Here is a 23411-nt window from a genome sequence, read left to right on the forward strand (position 1 = left end):
TATAAAGGATTGATTTGATTTTATTGATTATTTTTTTTTTTTTGTCAAATAAGATACCAGAAAAGTTGGCCTTAACAAAATTTCTTTTTGTTATCACGTTATTAATAATTAATTGTATTTGCTGTAATAATAAATGCGTTATAAAAAATCTTATTATTTTACCTATTAAAAAGAAAATAGACAAAAATCGAAATGGTTTACATTCAGCACTAAATGTCTTCACACATACCACACACTAGGAAAGAGGAATGAGATGCAAAATGGAATATACAAATAATTATTATTAAATTTCATTTATATAATTTGTGCGAGAATAAAATTATTAAATCGTCAATGGAATAACCTCTGCACAGCCTAATAACTTTTGTTAAATCAATAAAAATATTATTTACACAAAAGGCACAGCAAGTTACTAGTAAACATTGAATTTAATTATACAGACTTAGCTATTTCTGGTTAATAAACTATATGCTAAACCTAAAGCCCAACTTATTTCATGTCCATTCACTTTTTTATAAATCTGCAAAAAACACAATTAACGAGATAAATTAATAAAATGTGATAAACTTACAAATAATTTCGTATCCGATCTTAGTCCGAAACCTTTCTCAAGTAAAATCCAAATAAAAGATAAATCTAAACACATAAAAGGTTGAGAGTCATTAGCTTCTGAACAGACTGTAACAAAAAATAACAGTACATACACCGAAACACCAAATTTATTATTTTATTTTATTTACCAGATTTTGCAGCTCTTTCAAAATCAGAAACTGTTATTTGACCACCTGTCGTTTCATCTAAAAATTGACATTTTTAAATTGAACGTGATGTAATAATACTCCATCATATATTACCTACATTAATATTTTAAGATTAAAACTGTATAAATAATACTAATTCAGTATACATTCAATAGTGCAAAAAGAAAAACTCAGGAGCTGTTCACATTATTTATTTGTTTACGTTGACGAATACTATATTTAATATTAAATGAATCATTTTCACAATATTTTCCATATTGGGAAACTCTGAACTCTTTGTTTCGCATAGCTTGGGAATTATAAATCAGACAGTAAATGGCTTGGCATTTGATTAAATTTTTTCAAATCTCTACAGGGAGAGACAGTCGCCCTTTTTGGTGGCACCCTTTTCCAATATATGTGTATCCCACAACTTTAGAGATGAGTGCCCTTTTTTACTTTATCTTATAAAGTGCAGATTTTGCGACACTATATTTTTATGCTAAATACATAATAATTTATTTACCCATCATTTAATCCTTTGAATCATTACCGATTTCCCAAAAGGAAGAATAATACTTTTTTTTAAGCAACTTTCTACTAATGTATTAATATATAGAAAAATTACTTAGGGGGTACATGCAGAACGCAGATAAACACTGCAACCAACAACAAACCGTCTAAAGTGAATTCAGGAATAATACAAAATCTGTAAAGCAATGAGGCAACAGCAATTTTTTAAAAACCATCAAAATAATCTCAATTTAATTAAATTAACGTAACAATGTATGATATACACAATAACTTTCATTGTTTTTATTTTAATAGCGCATTGAAAACGTATTTTTCCACAAAACCGAATTAAACCCAAATGGTACATAAAAATCAATAATAATATTAGATAAACAACTCACCAATTAATCCAATTTCAACTGCTCGATCATAGTAGTAACTAAAAGTATTAATTTGCTTTGATGGCAATTCTGCAATAATTTTTGCTTTAGACTTAACATATTCAACTAGTTCATTTGAACACCAATCAAAGTTGACAACAGGTATTTCTTCCTCGACTGTAAAACTGTTACCTGGCTTCTTCAAAGTCTTATATTTTTCTTTCAAACCACTTACATAGTAGTCCTTTCCATTAAAATGAAATCTTTTTTTATCTACTACTGGATTAACGCATTCTGTAATCAGTTCAGTTTCATTTTCTTTTGCATTAAGTGTCAAAATGTGTTTTCGAGCTGCCATTAGTCCCAGACCAAGAAAACTGTGTGTGTATACAGGCATCGAACCACTAGGTGTATTGGCCATATGAATATCATTTTTGTTTGATAGAGTTGCTGGGGTTGACGGACTGAAGGTCACTTGCGTCGAAGCACCTCCAAGATCCAGTGCTGCAACCGTTTTTGCAGCATTTCCCGAAAAACGTTCTAAGTAAAAAGCAATTTTTCAAATTAACTGTTCTTACTGTATTATTTAAAAGTTGACATAAAGGTAGAAAAAATAGCAGAACAAAGAGCGGCACAGAAATTTTCAATAGTCTTTGTGACATATTCCTTCATAATTAACAAATAAATTATTTAATCAATGCAAAAACAATTTAAAACAGAAAATAAAACACAGGAGGATAACTTAAATGGACCACTTGTAATAGATGCATACCTAAAAGGAAATTGAGTGTAAACCAGGAATAAATTCCTTCATCTGTTCCATCCATAATGTCAACAGAATCTTCTTTAGTTAAAAAAGGCGTTTGTTTAAAAAATTCTTTTATGGCGTTAAGTAGATTATCAGCTTGTTTTCTTGGCAAAAGTCGAAGACCTGCAGTCGCCCGCAATACAAGTGGAGTTTTATTCCAATATTGTTCAGGAATTTCATGTTTCGCCTTTTCTAGAAGAGAGTTGATCGATTCTACTGCCTAAAATTCGATATTAAAATCGTTACACAGACCAAATCAACAAATTTACAGACGCATTAGCAACACACATAAGTGCCGATAAAATTAGAAATAATGCTATTGCCAAAAAAATTCCTAAAAATTTTCACAAATACAACCGAAAGTAAAACATATTATTTAAAAAAAATAAAACTTTATTAGTTAATTAAAAATAAAACAAATGTATAATACGAACTGCAATGTCCTCGACTTGTATTTTTTACAAGTAAAAAAGTAAAAACAAGATAAAGAATACACAATGCATAGAATAAAGATAAGATATAAGAACATACCTTCTTAGGATTATCAGCAAATGAAGATATGCCTGGTTTAGTATACTCAAATAACTCCTTATCTAAAACTAGATGGTCATCTAGAAAATAAAATAAATGTTTAAAAATTAGTAAATATAGAGTAATAAGAGGATGCATAATTAAAATAATCATGTAGATAAATAATGAGACAATAATAAAGATAAGCCCTAACATTAAGCACACAATTCCAACATAAATGTCAAGAAATTTATAAAAGTCAACGCTAAATGGTAAAAACATATTTATTACTTAAGTTTGAAAAGCTAGGTTTTTGTCTAATAATAAATGAGTCTTTGTCTATTATACAGTAAAATAATTAAAAAAAATAAAAAATAAAAGTGGATTATTTTTATACTGCCTAGCAAATTAAAAGGTCATATAAACATAAATTCCGATATTAATTGAATTACCACATATAAATAAAATTACATTAAATACAATAACTTTTACTAACCCAAATATGCCTTATGAAATGTAAAAGCCAAAACTCGTGATCCTGTACTTCCTGCATCAATAATAACAGCATGAACAGGCTCATAATATCCTATTATATTTTTTGCTAAACTATCCACAGTTCGATGTCCTAGGTGCCAGGGAATTTCATTTAAATATACGACTGAAATATTAAATCTTTGATAAAGCAAAATATCATTTTAGTATTAATTGTTTACCAAAAAATAATGTTAATATTGATCCACTTATTATCAAACACAAAAGTGAGAAATGTAGTGAATTTGGTTGCACTTCCTTTGACTGCCTTTTTGGAAGAGGTCGATAACTTTGGTCCTTTAACTATGATACACAATGTTAATTATTTAACATAAAAATATTACACATTATTATAACAATTAAATATACAGTAGAAGTAAGGTTATGTAATTTAATTTATAAAATTATGTTTTCTTACTGGAGTATAAATTATTTCGTATCCAGACATAATTTCCTCATTCATTGAATTACAAATTATTAAAATCTTAAAATAATAAATCTATTAATTCGATAAAATTTATTATGCCTGGCTAGCGTAACACTGGCGAAAATTATTAAGGAAAATAGAAAGTAAAATCTAGCTTACTTTTCTTCTTCGCAATTCCGAATTCATCTTAGTTGTTCAAATTTCTTAGGAAAACCACGAGTAAAACTTAACTCCGAGAAATAACGACCGTTTGCAAGGAGTAGTATTGATTTTTACTAGCTAAAATAATGATGCTAAACGTTAAACAGAATAAGTTGATATGATAATAATGTTAACGTTGTATTTGAAATAAATTAAAAAAAGGCCAGTCATTATTTAAAACGAAGCAATTATTACTTGCAATCTTATAAAACCCGTTATCATTCAAGGCTGTTAACTAAATTCATAATGCCTATCATAGATTATTATGGAGTTTTCTATATTGTTAGTAAATGTGAATGTAAAAAGTAAAACCGCGAAATACCTGCATAGGTATACAAAAAATAAACTCTACGATGTAGGTATTCTAATTATTATTCATTTGGCAATAAATGGCCAAGATATTTAATAGATATAATTGGTAATACTCTACAATAGTTAATATGGACATAAACTTTACCGTTCCATTCATCTACTACGATACTTTGATTTTGGCTGATTTTGCCCTATCCACTAAAAATATATATAAAATAGATAGATACGATATAAGGTAAAACCTATAAAAAGTATAAAAATAACAACAATAATAAGAGCCTTTCGTCTATAAAAAATTCCAATATGAACACTTATATTATAATCAAAATTCTGTTGTTATCAGAAAATGCTTATTTGTAATTTTTTAAATTCCCGGCTAATAATAGTAGGGCTGTTGGAAATTGTTGACTTCGGATATCCTCGGATGCTCTCGATATTTTGGCGCTGAACGTATTTTGAAACATAACCAGAGAAGACATAACCACATAATTTTACGTTTTTATAACTATTAAAACAGCTGTAAATTAATGATGGTTATTTAAAAAACATTTATATTGCAGTTATTTCGATTATTACAATATGTCTGAAAAACGTCCTAATAGTTTTGGATCATACAGTCCTGGGAAAAAGGCGCGGTAAGTATTTTATAGTTTATGACTATATTTTTTTCTTTAAATTGCTTAAATATAAATATGAACAGAACTGCGGATATTCGACGACCTCCAATACTTAAGGTTAATCCTAAAGATACAACTCTTAAGTTTCAACAGTTGGAAATAGATCATTATATTGATAAACCATTCCGTGGAATGCCTGGAGCTCAGACAGGATCAGTACCGGTTATGCGAATATTTGGTGTTACTGAGAAAGAAAACAGCGTGTGTCTACATATTCACGGTTTTTCTCCTTATTTTTATGTTTCTTTGCCACAGGCGTTTGAAGAAGATGAAATATCTGCTTTTAAGGTACATAAAAAATGAAAATTATACTTTGTTTAATAGGTTATTTTACAGGATAAGTTAAATGCTGCAGTATTTGCGGATATGCGAGGAAATAAAGACACGACAGAACCTATTTTATTTATGGAAATAGTAAAGGGTAAATCATTGATGGAATATACAGGAGATGATAATCAAAAGTTTATGAGAATAACTGTTGCATTACCAAAACTAGTAGCATCAACCAAGAGAATTTTAGAGACTACTACTGTATATCAACCTTTATCTCTTCATCAGTTTGTTTTCTATGAAGCTAATATTGATATCGATTTGAGGTCAGTTTTTATTTAATTAATTGCGAATTTATTATACAATTGTTTCTATTTATGCACTCAAAAGTTAAATTAAGAAAAAGTGTCAGGTTTTATTAGTAGTAAGAATAAGGACAACATACAACAATAATATAAACATGATTTAACCTGAGGCAAATTCAACATATCATCTTTAATGATTCAGTTAAGCTGCTTTTTTATTGTAAAAAGTTATGATTTGCACTCTTCCTAGATTTATGGTTGATACGAAGGTTTTGGGTTGTACATGGATAGAATTACCAGCTGGAAAGTGGTTTAGACGTACTGAACATACTGAGAGACCCATAAGTTCAGCATGTCAAATTGAGGGTGATATTGCATGGACGGACTTTATAGCCCATAATCCAGAAGGAGAATGGGCAAAAGTTGCTCCTTTTAGAATATTAAGTTTTGATATTGAATGTGCAGGACGAAAAGGTACAAATAACAAATTTAAAAAAATTGGAAGTAAAATTTTAATTCACTAAAAACTGATGAAGAAAAAGTGCAATGGAGTAATTTCATCAAAATTATTATCTATGTGAGTGCTGTAATGCTGTAAATGTAGGACAATTTACTGGAATATTTAAAAAGTATTAAAGAATTAAATAATAAATCAGAAAGGGATGTTTAGACATTATATTAATTTAGACTATGCTTTTAATTTAGAAAAAACAATAGTACTTCATGCAAATATAAGTCTGTAAAAGTGAAAGTGTTTCAGTAATGAATAGCTAATTAGAATTATATATTTTTTCTTTCCCATTTTTTTAAATAAATTATAAATTAATAGTAAATACTCTTGATAATGATCACACATATCCAGACAATTGTCTACCACAATAAGTAATTTTGTTAAAAATATTCTGCTGCCTTTCTTTTTGAGTTTTTATCGAATAGCTGATGTTTTAGAAAAAGTGCATCCTAGAAAATTTAAAGTTTTAATTTATATTTAAGGTATTTTTCCTGAGCCAAATATCGATCCTGTAATACAGATCGCAAATGTAATTCAATTACATGGCAGCAAGGAACCGTTTCATAGGAATGTATTCACCTTAAATACTTGCGCGCCAATAAGTCATGCTGAGGTAAATATCTCCTTGCATTCAATTTAAAGAATATACAGTAGTCACTCCAAAGAGGGATCCCAAAAAGAACAACCACTGTTTACCTTATCAGTGTTTTCACCTTAACGAATGTATAATAAACATCATTAATTAATAAAATAAACAACATAATCACCCATCACTGGCTGTATGTTGTTTGTCATTTTCACTTCTTTGTGAATGAATTAATTTTGTTTTTGCTTTATTTTTCACCACTTACAATAAAATTTTAATTTGGAGACCATGATACTTATACATTATTCATATAATATTTTTATTAAGTGTTTCTCTTATTTACCGAATATTAAAATTATTTTAGGTTTTCTGCTATGATAAAGAAGAAAATATGTTGTCTGCATGGGCAGATTTCGTTCGTAAAGTGGATCCAGATATTCTAAGTGGTTATAACATCAATAATTTTGATTTGCCATATTTACTGGACAGGGCCAAGCATTTTAAATTAAAGACTTTTGATTTCTTAGGAAGAATATTATCTGTTAGGTAACCATACGTTAATCATTATTTAATAACTAAAAATTATATACTTATTTGATTGATTCTACTTGTACTTTGTGGGAATTCATTTTAATATAAAAATTGAAAAAATAATTTCCACACTTTTAATTGTATTGATAATTATTTCGTCATGTGTAACTTCTGCAAAAGTACAACACACAATTAGCAATGTAACTTCTGAAGAAACCACAAAGTCTTACAGTAATTGCCAACGTTGTATGTATAACATCTAAAGGACTTTCTACAAATTACGTAATGCTAACTGGTGGGAGGGGAAGCCTTACGGTCCTGTTATGTGTGGGGGAGGGGCCAAGATTTGCCTTACGTATTAGTGGGTCGACAGAATTTTAATTTTATATAAAAATGATATGTTTATTTGCATATTTTTTTTAGATCAGTCATAAAAGAAACGATGAATCAAACGAAGGTCGGAAAACGTTTGTTTAAATCAGTGAATGTGGATGGTCGGATTGTCTATGACATGTTAACTGTTGTTAAACGAGATTTCAAATTACGATCGTATACTTTAAACAATGTTTGTCAGGAAATATTGGGGGAACAAAAGGAAGATGTACATTACAGTATCATAACCGATTTGCAAAATGGTGACGATCAGACTAGACGCAGGTAAACATTTTCTCAGCTATTTTGTCGTTGCCCTTTGATGTTTAAATTTAGAAAACTTACTGAAGAAGTTCTTGAAAACTAATTTCAAAATAATGATAATTTTAAGTATTTAATAGCAGTTCGGAAATATTTTTTGCGTAGGTTAAAGGTATAAACACCAAATATCAAATTCCACTTTCATTAAAAAAAGAGTGTAAAACAATCGCTTATACGGTTCACGCGTGCGTGATTTTGTGCGCCAAAATAATACTTGTATTTTCGTAAACTTATTTTGAATATCGTGTATATATAGTTGCGATTGGTACCATCAAATAAAAAAATACTTGTGCCTATTTTGGAAAAAATCAAGAACATCAAAACAGTTCATAATGGTAGCGTCTACATGACTGAATGTTTTGTGCGAGCCACGTAATATTATTTATTTTAATTTTTAGATTGGCAGTTTATTGTATAAAAGATGCTGATTTGCCGCTACGATTAATGAATCACGTTAAAAGTTTTACTAATGATGTGGAAATGGCAAGGGTAACGGGGGTTCCGATAACAAGTTTACTAACAAAAGGAGAGCAGGTTAAAGTTGTCGCACAACTTTTAAGACACGTATGTCAAATTGTATGATTTTTTTGGGCACATTCTTTGTATTAAGGACATTTTAAATTTAATAATTTTTATTAAAAAAAGCGAACTAAAAGACATTCTTAATATACATGTTAAATATGTCTGTAGGCTCAAGATGCAGGCTACTTTATGCCAACACATCATCAAAGTATTAGTTCTGATCAATATGAGGGTGCTACAGTAATCGAACCTATACGTGGCTACTATACCAATCCCATTGCAACATTAGATTTCAGTTCTCTATATCCCAGTATTATGATAGCGCATAATTTATGTTATACAACTTTATTAAGAACATCTTCTGCTGAAAAATTGGGGTAAGGAAGGTTAAACATTGTTACCTTAATAACTTTGTATGAAAAATAATCAGAACCGATATATATTGTTTTTTTTCTCTTTTATTCCTGCGTTTGTTTAATTTATTTCGAACTACACTATATGTAAACTATTTTAGTTTGAATCCCGATCAAGTGACAACAACTCCAGCTAATAACAAGTTTGTAAAAGCAAGTGTTAGGCGGGGGTTGCTGCCTCAAATTTTGGAGCAGCTTTTAGCTGCTCGCAAACGAGCCAAGACTCAATTAAAAGAAGAAACAGATCCTGTAATGAGGGCCGTGCTAGATGGTAAACAGTTGGCTTTAAAAATTTCTGCCAATTCGGTTTATGGCTTTACTGGGGCCCAAGTTGGAAAATTACCCTGTTTGGAAATATCGGGTGTAAGTAATTTTTGTAATTTCCGAGGGCTGCTTATTTTGTCTGTTTAGCTTCTTCCATGGTTCTTCTGCAAATAGAAATTTGGTGTCCAATATAAATTATTTATATAAANCCAGTATTATGATAGCGCATAATTTATGTTATACAACTTTATTAAGAACATCTTCTGCTGAAAAATTGGGGTAAGGAAGGTTAAACATTGTTACCTTAATAACTTTGTATGAAAAATAATCAGAACCGATATATATTGTTTTTTTTCTCTTTTATTCCTGCGTTTGTTTAATTTATTTCGAACTACACTATATGTAAACTATTTTAGTTTGAATCCCGATCAAGTGACAACAACTCCAGCTAATAACAAGTTTGTAAAAGCAAGTGTTAGGCGGGGGTTGCTGCCTCAAATTTTGGAGCAGCTTTTAGCTGCTCGCAAACGAGCCAAGACTCAATTAAAAGAAGAAACAGATCCTGTAATGAGGGCCGTGCTAGATGGTAAACAGTTGGCTTTAAAAATTTCTGCCAATTCGGTTTATGGCTTTACTGGGGCCCAAGTTGGAAAATTACCCTGTTTGGAAATATCGGGTGTAAGTAATTTTTGTAATTTCCGAGGGCTGCTTATTTTGTCTGTTTAGCTTCTTCCATGGTTCTTCTGCAAATAGAAATTTGGTGTCCAATATAAATTATTTATATAAAAATTACATGAAGAAATCACGGCTTTAATGAATAGTTAATGCTAGTTTTATTTTACTTAAAGTTAACAATTTTTGTTTTCATTCTAACAGAACGAAGATGTAATAATCCTGTATGTCACCAATTAAATCCATTAAAAAAATAATTCCATTAAAAACAAAAAATTATGTAAAATTTAGAGATGGGAAAAGGTCACTCGAATACTAGTGTTTTCTATTGACCTATTCCCACTCTGTTTCACAGCAAACAAAATTAACTTCAACATTTATAGCTAAATTCNAATAAAAATAATAATGTTATTTTTTCTATCCATTTATTTGTTTTAATTTTTTTCTAGAGTGTTACTGCGTACGGTCGTTCCATGATTGAGCAGACACGCCAAGAGGTTGAACAACACTATAATGTTAAAAATGGTTACGAAAATGACGCTAAAGTTATTTATGGTGACACAGACTCCGTCATGGTGAATTTTAAAGTGAGTGACATACAGAGAAGCATGGAATTAGGAAAAGAAGCTGCGGAATTGATCAGTAGCAAATTCGTAAAACCCATTAAATTAGAATTTGAAAAAGTAACGTGTTTATTAAACATAAAATATAAATGTTTATTATAATTTTTGTTAATCTTTTTAGGTATATTTTCCGTATTTATTGATAAACAAAAAACGCTATGCTGGTTTATATTTCACAAAACCAGACAAATATGACAAAATGGATTGCAAAGGAATAGAAACAGTACGAAGAGACAATTGTACTTTGGTAGTTGATGTCATTAGCACTTGTTTACAAAAGCTACTAATTCATAGGTATTTTTTCATATACTTGTTTTAGAAATTATTTTTTAACAACGAATTTGTTTTAGGGATCCGGATGGTGCTGTGTCTTATGCAAAAGAAGTAATATCAAATTTGCTTCAGAATAATGTAGACATTTCAAAATTAGTTATAACTAAAGAACTTACTAAAGACGATTATGCTGCAAAACAGGCTCATGTGGAGTTGGCTAAGAAAATTGCCAAAAGAGATCCAGGTAATGCTCCAAAATTGGGTGATCGGATTCCTTATGTTATCATTGCAGCAACAAAAAGTGCAAGAGCTTACGAGAAAGCTGAGGTTTTGTAAAGCAATTTAGCCTCGATTATAAAATTGATTTATGTTGTGTTTGTAGGATCCTATTTACGTGCTAGAAAATAATATTCCAATAGATTCGAATTATTACCTAGAGAATCAGTTATCGAAACCATTAGTGAGAATTTTTCAACCAGTGCTTGGCGACAATGCAGAGTCTATATTACTTCGTAAGTGTTTACAATATTTTATTTTCTTTTTGCTAAAATACTTTTTATAATGTAATCATTTCAACCTAAATGTTCTTATTTAGGAGGGGAGCATACAAGAACGAGAACATTTGTAACTTCGAGGGTCGGAGCCCTAGCGGCTTTTACTCAGAAAAAGGAAACGTGTATGGGTTGTCGATCAGTATTACCAAAGGGATATGAAAATGAACCTCTTTGTGCTTACTGTAAACCCAAGGAAGCAACTTATTATAAACAAGAGTTGGGGTATCACAGGTTGCTAGAAGAAAGATTCTCAAAACTATTTACAGAATGCCAGAGGTGCATGGGTTCTCTTCATCAAGAAATATTATGTACAAGCAGGGACTGCCCAATTTTTTATATTAGAAAAAAAGTACAAATAGAATTGGAAGCAGCAAATAAAAGGATTGCAAGGTTTGGTGATGTTTTTGAAGAAGAGGAATTGGACTTTTGATAATTTTACTCAGTAAGTTGAATTAAATAATTAAATGCGTGCATTCAAAAAGTATTGTTAATCTTATGAATAATAAAAAACATTTTTCTTTTAATGGTTCATTTCGATCACGGTCTCTCAATCCGAATTTGAATTGTATGTTTTAGAATAGTTTAAAATTCAGAAAAAAAAAATTATGAGATACATTGAGACGGCATATGAATAATTGCTTTGAATTAAAAAATAGAACATTGGATTTTATGTGGTGAAATTTTCATTGCTTCCAAATGATGTAAATTGAAATCATATTCTGAACCAAATAAGTAAAGAATTACGCAAAACCTAAATTATTTTTGTTGCTATGATAAAGGTTTTATGGCAATTTTGACAAACAAAAAACTGCTTACAAATGGTAAAAATTAAGTTTGTTTAATGATAACTGGATTACAACTCGCTCAAGGAATGATAAAAGTTGCGAAATAAATAGAATACTTACAACATATACATATTAAGATTGCAAACAGAGAATTTTACATTGTGGCTAATAAAATAAAGTTAAATGTAGCTTACATTAAATCTTTTCAATAGGTTTGCCATAATTATGAAACCCACGTTCAATTATTTTTAAACTAAATATGTTTATAATTACATACATGAAACAAATTATGGGCAACTGTTTAATTCATAATAAAAATATGTTAAATATTTAAATTCAAAGTAAATTTTCTTCAGCTATTCTTAATTTTTGAAGTTCAATGGGTACCAATAAACATAAATGATTCATAAGGACTAGTACTGTACAAAAACATGATGTCAATAAATTATTTTCTAGATTGAAGTGCATTTGAAAGCCAATCCATTGCTTGGTCCAATCCCTCACCTTTGGTTGCTGAAGTTTTAAATATTTGAAATGTTCTATTTTTTAATGCATCTAAACCTAACGCCTGGTGAACTTCAGCCACACTCATACATCCAGCCATGTCCTGTTTATTGGCTAATACAACTAGTATTGCATCTTGCAACTCTTCTTCCTAAAAATAACAAAAGTAATTCCCATGTTTACTCAAAATTGCTTTAAAATACTTACCCTTAACATGTGAAAAAGTTCATCTTTAGATATACCAATTCTTTCTTTATCTGCTGAATCAACCACATAAATTATAGCATCAGTATTACTGTAATAACATCGCCAATATGGCCTAGAAAAAAACGTTAATAATATGCATGATGAAAAATAGTGAATTTTCCATTTTAATTAACAGACCTAATGCTTGTCTGGCCTCCGAGATCCCAAACTTGAAATTTAAGATTTTTATACTGTACTTGTTCTACATTAAATCCAATTGTTGGAATTGTAGTAACTACTTCGCCCACTTGTAACCTATACAAGATTGTGGTTTTGCCGGCACCATCCAAACCTAAAATAAGGATTCTCATCTCACGGGCTCCAAAAAGGCCTTTAAAATAACTTAGGAGACCACCTAAAATACACAAGTTATATGAAATATAACCTAAATAGTTTTTCTTCATATTTACCCATTGCCAATGCCTAAAACTTTACAAAAGTATTTCTAACGCAATCCTACGTTATCAGTTCTCTTTCATTATTTCTTTCTAATAAAAATTCATTTATTAACAATCATTATATTCTTAATAGGTTTATTGCTTGACGTGTACATGCACTTCAATTGTCATGTTGTGCATGTTTATTGTTTTAATTCTATGGTCGTAGTTCAAATGTACTATCATATCATCGCACAAAAGAGGAATAGATCCTATAATAAAAAGCAGCCGATTATTTTAAAATCAAGAATGTGCAAATATTTGTCTAAGTCTTACATTTGTGTAAATATTCATATAAATGGTGGTGAATTTTAAATAAAAAATTGATCTATTTGCAAAATTGATTAGAAATCTATAAAACTTCTCCTCGGTACTTTATAACTACTTGATTGCTATTGCCATCTAGAGAAATATGCCACGAATACATGTGAATCAAATGTCAAATATGCTTTGCATGTTGACGTCGTTACTACACGGTACAACATACAGGGCATACAGCCATCAACTTTAGATGAGCTGTTGTGTGTGTGTCGCGACTGTACGGTTTGAAGCGGTCTGGTAGAATGTAAAAGCAGCAAGCGAGCAAGCTGTTTGGTGGCAGTTGGTGTCAGAGAACGTGTCGAAAATGTGCTAACCGTTTTGTTAAAAAACTCAAGAGTTGTGGCATATGTACAAAAGATAGTTAGTGAGCGTTGTTTATATGTGCGAAGTGATAACAGTGCAGGTTGATTACAGGTTGTTACATTCCTTTCTCTCATAAACAGGTAATGGTAAAATTAATGACCTTTTGTTGGTTGCTTAAACGAATATAATTTAATATTATGCATTCTGATGTGGTAAATGTATTTTTAGAATTAGACACTTGCGTTTTAAAGTAGATAAGTTGCATTATTTCAAGGTCACATTAGGCACCTGTAGGATTAAAAATTATAGGTGGTGAAGATATGAACGAAATCAGCTCTTTCAGGTTAAATGCCTGTCTTTCCTTTTACAATTAGTATTAAATTTGTGGTAATTCGGAAAACGTTTTTAAGCATTAAAACTGCATCATTGCATACTATTAACACATCTGTGTGTTACTACGTAACTTTCCGTCAACGTTTCTAAATGTTTCTATGATTTGCTATTCATATTCTTGTTTGGTACGTATGTATGCCTACAATGTTCGCAATATATAGGGTGTCTGATTGCAATCTAAATTTTGCAATCAGCATCCGTTCAGCCCTCACTTATAAATGATTGGTATTGACACGGCAGGCCATTGTCTATCAAGCTATCTTATATACGGTTTACTTAAATTTAGAATTATAAGGTCACGGTAGGTAAAGGCAACCCGAGCTAAGTGAGTGTTGTCGTTACTGTCCTTTTTTATTTACACTATTAAAAAAATTTTTTTTCTTTGTATAAAATGATCACTATTATTCGATATTCTAATGTTTGTCCAAGACACTAGAAAATTTAAATGTGTTTTAAGTTTTAAAAAATAGAAAATTAAAACACCTACTACTTTTACTTCTCAAAATTCTTGGAGAAATTTAATTGTATGTATCTCTATTTGAAACGTAAGGAATCTCAAACCTTTACATAACGATTAGATTACAGTTATTAAACCGGATTAGAAAGACTGTACATGTATTGATAAATAATATTGATCTGACAAGAATTAGGTACGAACCTTAAATTCTTGTTTCTTATGCAGCTGATAACTATGATCAAAGTAAATGAAAATATTCTTCTCTGTTGATTGTAATTCTACAAGAATTTAAGTGAACATGTCTCTTCATCTGCTTTCTTAAATAAATATCGGTCATTAGCCAGGACCCTTCTATTATCATCTCAATTACTCGAAGATGAGAGTAACAGCTAAATTATTCTTAGGTCTTGTTATTATAAAATTGCCTTGGCGAGTTAGCCGAGGACTATCGAATGTCTTACATCTTAAACGGAGGTCTTTGGGGGTCACCGGTCGTGTTAGAAAATCACAGGCTAGGTACTTAATATAATTCTATATAATACATAAACGTAGACAACGAAACTGGTCAACCTTACCTACATTGGACGAGGGATAGGAATTTCCATTAAACAAACAGCTTCCCGCTACGTTGACATCTTTCCAACCATTTAAATTGTTTCCGAAAATGTAGTTATTCTGTATAATTCGTTTTTTCAAGGTAATGGACCGTAAATAAACACGAGTTATTTAATAGTTTTTCCTTATCCTATTTCAAGTAAAAATAATATACGTATACTATGTATAAATATATGCGTTGAGCATGTAAACCATTTTTTGTATAGTTTTCGTTTCAAAAAATTAAAAATCGGAAGTAGTTGAAGCAAACCCAACCCAACCACAGTCAATCTGAGGCAGTTTTATTTTTTTTTTATACAGCACATTGCTGTAAACAAACATTATTTACTTTCGGAGCCACACTTCCTACTTTCATGAAATTGTAGTATGTTGTCCTACAGTTCAGCGTGACCTCCAAAGTAAACAATTTCCCAAAAGAAAGTATACAGCTTCTACAACATTCACTTCATTCGTGTTATCTTTACCCACTGTAACCTTATGATCCAACCTAACTTAAGGCTGATTAGTTAGAATCATAGGTAAAGACAGCACGAACGAAGTGAACTCCACCGTCAGTCGCTGTGAGAGATGCATTGTGTTAACATTGTTGTTATTTTATTAAGTATGCGGTTGTTATTTGTTCAATTACGGAGAAATACATTGTTGATGATTGTGGAGATCTGATCGTTTTAGTGGTGGAATTTCAATTGTTTAGATAACTAATAATATAAAATATTTTTTGACATTTTGAGGGTTCCGCGCAGCAATATGTTTTTATTGTCCATTATACCACACTAATACTTATGAATTTATAAATTAATTATACGTTTTGTAAGTACTTTTTATCACAACTATTAATATGTTTTATTTAATCCAACCCTGTCCGTGATAGTAGCCAAGTTTCGCCTACACTCCACTGACTCCCCCAGTATCCGATCCCTGATTTGGCTTCATTGATACCGCTTTCATTGAACATATATAATCTGTTTGATCTGTGTTTTACAGCAGTGTGCTATAATAAAACAAAAAAAATTGTCTCCGGTTAGGTTTGGTTAAACAACTTTTGATTATTATTATCAATTTTTCGAAGCTCGAAAACTGTGCGAAGAAATGGTTTCCACGTCCAATATGCTGTATCAGATAGCGTGAGGTGCTGCACTAATCGAAACCTTTCTGATATATGTATACTATAATAGTGCTATCTAGTCCAAACAGCTTTCTATAAAATTAAACTTGAACATCCAAAACCTCTATGAAGTTGGCCCCCAATTTTTCGATTTTTTTTGTTCCAGATTGTTCTATATGCCGTTTCTGTTTGTTTCCAATGAAAAACACAGTATATACTATTAAAATTTGTTTTATTGAGTTATTCATATGTTTAGAATAAGGTAAAGCACAAACTTTTAAAAAATAACAATGGCATCATTGGTTTTCCATGATTGTAACAGTTTATCTTATTGATTACGGATTAGAAATGGAATTTGATATTAAATATTGTTGCGTATCTTTATTGGCATTTGCAATACATTTCACGTATAGATAATTGCGTTTCCTTAATTTACTTATTCTTAGTTTTTGGAAAATTTTGGTTACCCAAATGCGGTGGTGAACTCGAGTGTGATTCATTGTGTAGTTACATTTTATTCGAAGCATGTAGGCAATTAAAAGGTATGCGTATTGTATGCTTTTTATATATATATATATAGACATCGTCATCATAATGTCGTGAGTCCTAAACGGCTTGGACAATCACCTCCAGTCTTTCCTATCCTGAGCTAATCTTCGTTTATCCCTAAAACTAGAACATCCCACATCCGTAACTATTTGTAAACAGTAATCTATCTGGGTCTACGTCTTGTCCTCGTAACTGCTGCTTCTTCTTCCGATATGTCTCTAACTAGCCCTTCATGTCCGAGAAGGTGTCCTACCAACCTAGTCGCCTATTTCTAATTGACTTCCATAGAGTCCTCTCTTCTCCTATTCCTTCCAATACCTCTTCATTTCTAACCTTCTGTATCCGCGGCATCTTCATCATTCGCCTATAACACCACATTTCAAATGCTTTTAACTTTTTCTTTTATGCCACGTTCACTGTCCACGTTTCATACCCATACAGAACCGTGTTCCATACATACCTTTAACAATATTTTACTAATTTCTAAATTAACCCTTCACACGCATAGAAGTGACTTCTTTTTGTTAAAGGCGACTCTACTATGTTTTCCTCTGTTTTCTTCCCCCCTGAGTTCCAAGACACCGAAAATCAGCCATTTTTTCTAATTTTTCGTCTCCTGACTTTATATTCATTTTTTCCTACTCTTTCTTTCCTTGCATACCAATATTTTTGTTATACTTTTATTTCTTTTCATACCGTATTGTTGTTGTCAATACTGCTTCCATTTAATTTAAGACTATCACTAACTCCTCTGTGCTAAATCCTAATACTGCTTTATCATCTGCAAATTTAAGTATACCAATTTTATGCCCTTGTATATCTACTCCTAAATTTATCCTGCCTTTAATGATGTATATTGCATCTTAGATATACGTAGAGATTAAAAAGTATCGGTGGCAGTGTGCATCCTTGTCTGACTCCCTTTCTAATATTCTGTATCTCATCCCTACAGTTTGTCCCATTCAACATTGTTTCGGCTTTTTCTAAATCTACGAATTCTATGTACTCCCTTTTTCTATCGTTTTCTCTATTGTCACCCATAAAGTTAAAATGGCCTCCCGCATTTCTTATTTATTCTAAACCCAAATTGGTCTTCCCCTTATTAATACTGTTTTGTACATTTCCCCTTTATATAGGTGTATAGACTATAATAAGAGTCACATGTTACAAATTACTGTCCCATGACTGCCTATAAAACCATGCTTCAAATTATTTTACTGGGCCTTTTAAAAGTAAAAATTCTATTGACATTTGATTGACTACTTTTCCGTGATAAGTATTTGTTTCACAACAATGTTACTAGTAACAGTGGAAATTAATTTAATAAATAGTAGCAGGTGTAAATTGTCTTCTTAGTTTCCTAGACGGAAGAGAGGCAAAGAAGAAAATACTAAATGTCTTCTAACAGTAATGGGTTTAGTCGTATGCGATCGTAAAATTCATCCGTCAACAGAAACGTATTTAACTAGGTAGAAAAAAGAATCGCTTTCTGTAATAGAATGTGCTCATATTAGATTGTGCAATTCGTATTCTGATGATGGAAATCACTTACCGGTAGTTACATTATACTATTTTAAGCCAAAAGTTTACTTCTAAAATGTGAACTCATAGTAATTTTTGTAATCAAAATCGTTTCCTGGTGGGGTATTGCTCAAACCAATGCGAGGTTATAAACGGGATGATCGATATCAATCAATAATTTAATTATCTTCAAAACAGTTACCATTTGCATTCCACCGTCTTGGAATAACCTTTCGAAATCGAAGGTGTGGTGATTACGGTAAGTGCGACACCTCTGTTTTATTTCTTTTTTCAAAACTTGCTCTGTTATTGTTTAACACCTGGTTTTTATTATCTATATAAATAGAATTCAGAACCTATATGACGGTAGTAAGGTCTTTTATTTTTGTGAAACCGACTCCAGTGCAAGTGGTTCCATAAGTTTAATCCTTGATTGAACAGCTGCGGGACAAATTCTTGATGAGCAATTTCACTAATGATTAATCGACTTCTTGTTCTTCTCGTTGACATCTAAACAATGTTTAATCCACTCAAAAGTCCAAGTTTTTTGCATTTTCTAGAATAATTTAGGAAAATTCTGAGGCAATAATATTCTAGAGATAAAGTCATTCGATTCTCTTTGTTGATTTCGTTGTCTCATTTGTCCTACCAACACCCCTCAAGGTTAGATTCAGAAACAAATCTTTGGATAATTAACTTTTTCCAAAAATATGGAGACGTTATTTGAAAGTTTAGTTCCCCCCAACTCGCCACTACATGTTCAATTTCTATAAAAGCTGAAGAAGACCTTTCGCTCGGGGCCAGTTAAAAATGATTCCTAATGCGAATTGAAACCAATAATTCTAACGTAGATATGCCGCTGTGAATAAGAATAATACTTCATCCTAAGGTTGAATTGCAGAAGTGGGTATTGGTGTCAACTCAATTTCTATAATCATTCCAACTTAATAGGCAAGCGCGATGGTTACTGTTATTAAGCAAAACAACAAGCTTTCTTCAGCATGTTGCATTTTTAAACATTCTTATTTAATATCAAAACTGTCCAATAAAAATAAAAATCAAATCTTATAATCCAATTTTTCACTTGCTTCCCAGTAAACGATTAAGTTGAAATTTTTCACAAATGTTGTGGTTTCGATGACATTACAGAATCATGAAACAAGTGAATATAATGTAATTACAGTTATTTATTGTATACGGCGACACTAACATTGAAACTACTTCTTATCTATATCACACTGTATTATTAATGTTTATTTACTGGTCACTATATTCTTGTCACTCGGTATTCGCTTGTAATTCTCACTGTTTAACGTGCTACCTGACCTTCAGGTACTTGTAGAAAAGCTCCACATTCATCACTACAGCAAGCAGTTTCCGGCTGCTTACACAGCAGTTCCGTTTAGGCTCGGATAGAAATTTGCTAAAATAGCCGATGCATTTTTCTAATCCGTTTTGTGTTTGAGATAGCACCGCGCTTATCCTAATATTACTAGCATCGGTGTTCAAAATAAATTTCCCAGGTAGTAGAGGATAACTTAGCTTAGATATAAAATCAAGGACTTCAGGATCTAAATCCACACGCCAGTATCCTTTTTTGGGGCCTAACGTTGATAATATTGGCGATCTAGTGTGTCCAAAGTATCGTCGATTTGAGACAAACGGCAGCTATCTTTCTTCTTCACATATTTTAACTTAAGTCCACTCAAAAACGTATTGACTCATCCTTCTTGAGTAAAACTACCTACGACACGTAAGGGCTGGTCGATGGTTTTACTGCCTCGTCCTTTTGCATATGATTTTCTCGGCATCTTTCTTCTTGATCAGCGGTAGTCTTCTTGGTGTCTATCTAATGGATTGCACTCCTCCCATGTTCATTTATTGTACAACGACATTCGCCCCTTCATGAAATTGTTCAAGGACAACTTGGTGTTGTTCGAATAATTCCATTAGTTGTTGCTCAGTTGCTTTGCATTTTTCACTGCCTTTCCTGAGTTTTCCAAACAATGCTTCTGGATCCCATGGATTATACCTGTTGCTGTGCTCACAATTTTAACTTGCGGAACACCAGTATCTTGGGCTTGGAGTTTAATTCATTCATTCAAATATCAAGACTTTTTTCTAGAACCTCAGACAAAAGTCATATTTCCGGAAAACGTCCGAGCCCAAAATTACGGTAATATCTATTTTCGCAACGAGAGTACAGCGTTGTAATGAGCTTTTACCTACTTTTATGTTAACATAACTTTCATTATGCGCAATTACCAACTTTCCAGTGGTGATACGTAGGTACCATTATGACGGCAGAAGCTTACTAGGTTTGGTAAATATCCAGTAGAAACGAACACTATTTTCCATTTATGCATTTAGGTACAAATAAGTGCAGTGGCCTTCTTGGATGTCCATGGCGAATTGTGTTAAGATAGTAGCCCACGAAATTCTATGGCTTCGTGGATACTTTCGATGAAACGGAAAGACCCTGTTCCGCTTTTTTAATTTATACAAAGGTTGTCGAACATCAACTGACCCGTGCCTTTAAATTCATATGGTCAGTAACGTTTGGTCATCATCATCATCATAAGGTTGTCAGTCCTAAGACTGCTTGGACACGTACCTGCACTCTTTCCTAAAACTTCCCTAAAATTAGAATAACCCACATCTTTAACTATTTCCGAACTGTAATCTAATCTAGGTCTACCTCTACCCCTCCTAACTCCCGTTTCTGCCTCTAATATGTCTCTGACTAGACCTTCATGCCTGAGAAGGTGTCCTACCAACCTATCTCGCCAGTTTTTATTGACTCCTACTCTTTCTAATACCTCTTCATTTCTAACCTTTTCTACCCACGTTATCCTTACCTATAACACCACATTTCGTACGCTTCTAACCTTTTCTTTTCCGCCGCGCCCACTGTCCATGTTTCGCACCCGTACAACGTCACGCTCCAAACACGTCTTTAACAACCTTTTTCGAATTTCTAACATTGGGTGGTCCATATTCAAATACCTGTGGTGTAACTAAGTAACCTAATCGTACTAGTAAGCAGTATACTGACTAATTAATTTATATACTGGCCGTTAAATATTTTTTTACTGACCATTTAATATTTTTATATTGATCATTAAATATTTTGAAACTCCATTCAATTTGTTACCTTTTTTTACGGTCAACTCACGATCAGTATATTGTTACGTCTATGTCTGTAATGACATAATGAGATATTTATACATGGTGATCGATTAATGTTGTCACGATGTACCAGAGATATACCTATAATAATATTCTTTTGTTGTAGCATTTACGTAAATGTAACTGTCACACACGTACCTAACTATATTTAACTGTTGGGAACAGTTACTTACGTTTGTATAAATATGTACATGTTAGGTAGGTACTCGTTTATAATGTGAAATTACTTTCCTGTTTGAAAAGTACTAACTAACTGATAACTAACTGATGGTCAACATAGCATTTCGCATACATACATATATTTTACACTACTTAATTTCCTCTTATACCGTTGTTGACCGCAGTTATTACGCAACTTCCGCGTAGGTATGTTTACTCGTGACGTTCACGTATGTGTTGTAATGTACCGTGGTAGTCAAAAAATATCACGCGGTGTATTGTAGTTATCAATTTTCTTGTCCTAGGTTTGCTCATAAGTCATATCGTTAGGTGTATGCAAATATTTAAATTTTATATTTTGGAAGATTAACTAAAAATAAAGAAAAAAATTAATTGTTAATGCAATGGGCGTCTAAATCAATAACTGTCACTTTTTACATTTTTCATCGATGTAGATTCTTAGTTGTTATCGCAATTTCTCTATACGTTGCCGATTCACGCACAGGGCCTTCGGATTGCAATTTCATGTGATTTTCTTACAACTCTATCGCATCTAATTAACAACCTCCAAAGCTTTCTACGTATTCCAGAAACACCCCGTATGTATACTACATATTATTCTTATTGAGTATGCGAAACTACACAATGTACAAAGAATTCAAGAAAATCAAAGAGGTGGATGGGTTCTACGATAAAATTACAAGTCTGTTTTCAGTTCTTATTTTTTTTTATAATAATTTTAAGTTGCTAATTGTTTGATAATGCACTCAGTTGCATAATGAAGTACAATAAGCTGCTCCACAATATAGAATATTAACATAGTAGATTTGTTTAAATGACGTAGAAAAATCCACCGAGAAGCGACTCAAACGAGCTTAAAAACCAGTTTAAAATTGCTGAACCGATTTTATTGAATTTTAAGTATTATGAATTTGAAAATGTCCTCATTCAAATAAAAAGAGAAATCACGCTAGTCAACGCAAAATTTCGGAATAATCGGTGTAAATCCATTAAAATATACTTATTTGAAGTCGGTTAAAAACTTTTGAGAACGCCTTATATTCGTAATGTTTACATACAGAAGAAATAATTATATTTGTACTTACTTTATTACGTGGGTGAGGTATCTAATTTAGATTGTCATTACTAAAATGTCTGTGTTTTATCTCTTCTTCATAGTTTTCTTGTTTTACCTAATTGAATTAAACTGGTGTACCAGAAAATTCGTTTAAATTTGAACCGCCTCCGTGATTGTGATGATGACCATTTACATGTAATAAAGTTCATCAAGATATTACTGAAGAGCTATTTTTAAATATTTTGACGATATTATCATTCGCTTCCAGAATAGCGAATAGGCACTTATCTATACTAAATTTGGTAAAGGTCTAGATGATGGCCCCTACCCCCTTCTGGGGTGGGGATGGGGGGATCGAAGGAGGAGGTCTCCCCCACCACTGTACCATAAAAAGTTCGTGGCGGTCTCACCCCCATAAAAAGTTATGGGGGTT

General features: G+C 31.7%; 4 protein-coding genes across 8 annotated transcripts in view; 2 read left to right on the forward strand and 2 right to left on the reverse strand.

Moving 5' to 3' along the window:
* Positions 1–6: 6 nt before the first annotated feature.
* On the reverse strand, positions 7–4335 carry LOC108745101 (ectonucleoside triphosphate diphosphohydrolase 5). 3 transcript variants are annotated; one of them, XM_025975747.1, is made up of 10 exons: positions 3901–4002; positions 3665–3785; positions 3448–3609; positions 2973–3052; positions 2406–2661; positions 1655–2173; positions 741–797; positions 572–678; positions 395–520; positions 7–362 (listed from the first exon to the last, which is right to left on the reverse strand). In XM_025975747.1, exons 1-9 carry the CDS (start codon positions 3943–3945, stop codon positions 443–445), a joined length of 1425 nt encoding a protein of 474 aa, XP_025831532.1. In that variant the 5' UTR covers positions 3946–4002; the 3' UTR covers positions 7–362; positions 395–442. The 3 variants fall into 3 exon arrangements, with proteins under 3 accessions (XP_025831532.1, XP_025831533.1, XP_025831530.1); XM_025975748.1 differs by lacking the exon at positions 3901–4002 and adding an exon at positions 4069–4335 and having other exon boundaries at positions 7–520; XM_025975745.1 differs by having other exon boundaries at positions 7–520.
* Positions 4336–4880: 545 nt separating this feature from the next.
* On the forward strand, positions 4881–11809 carry LOC108745123 (DNA polymerase delta catalytic subunit). 2 transcript variants are annotated; one of them, XM_025975757.1, is made up of 16 exons: positions 4881–5057; positions 5123–5387; positions 5436–5695; positions 5925–6148; positions 6668–6798; positions 7136–7317; positions 7726–7959; positions 8394–8559; positions 8686–8851; positions 9431–9473; positions 9611–9872; positions 10316–10549; positions 10611–10783; positions 10840–11089; positions 11145–11274; positions 11358–11809. In XM_025975757.1, the coding sequence occupies exons 1-16, from the start codon at positions 5002–5004 to the stop codon at positions 11744–11746; spliced, it is 3165 nt and encodes a 1054-aa protein (XP_025831542.1). In that variant the 5' UTR covers positions 4881–5001; the 3' UTR covers positions 11747–11809. The 2 variants fall into 2 exon arrangements, with proteins under 2 accessions (XP_025831542.1, XP_018336700.1); XM_018481198.2 differs by lacking the exons at positions 9431–9473; positions 9611–9872 and adding an exon at positions 9032–9293 and having other exon boundaries at positions 8686–8894.
* A 319-nt stretch (positions 11810–12128) lies between these two features.
* LOC108745125 (ADP-ribosylation factor-like protein 1) lies at positions 12129–13441 on the reverse strand. The gene is made up of 4 exons (XM_018481203.1): positions 13262–13441; positions 12990–13206; positions 12813–12924; positions 12129–12756 (listed from the first exon to the last, which is right to left on the reverse strand). The coding sequence occupies exons 1-4, from the start codon at positions 13263–13265 to the stop codon at positions 12547–12549; spliced, it is 543 nt and encodes a 180-aa protein (XP_018336705.1). The 5' UTR covers positions 13266–13441; the 3' UTR covers positions 12129–12546.
* A 295-nt stretch (positions 13442–13736) lies between these two features.
* LOC108745124 (protein kinase C and casein kinase substrate in neurons protein 1) overlaps positions 13737–23411 on the forward strand; it is a 49717-nt gene continuing 40042 nt past the window's right edge. Inside the window, exon 1 of one of the 2 annotated variants that reach the window (XM_018481202.2) lies at positions 13737–14052. The gene's annotated coding sequence lies outside the window, so the exon portion shown is untranslated. The remainder of the gene's footprint in view (positions 14053–23411) is intronic. The other variant, XM_018481200.2, reaches the window with a different exon arrangement.

Source organism: Agrilus planipennis, unplaced genomic scaffold, assembly GCF_000699045.2.
Source record: "Agrilus planipennis isolate EAB-ADULT unplaced genomic scaffold, Apla_2.0 scaffold37, whole genome shotgun sequence".
Lineage (NCBI taxonomy): Eukaryota > Metazoa > Arthropoda > Insecta > Coleoptera > Buprestidae > Agrilus > Agrilus planipennis.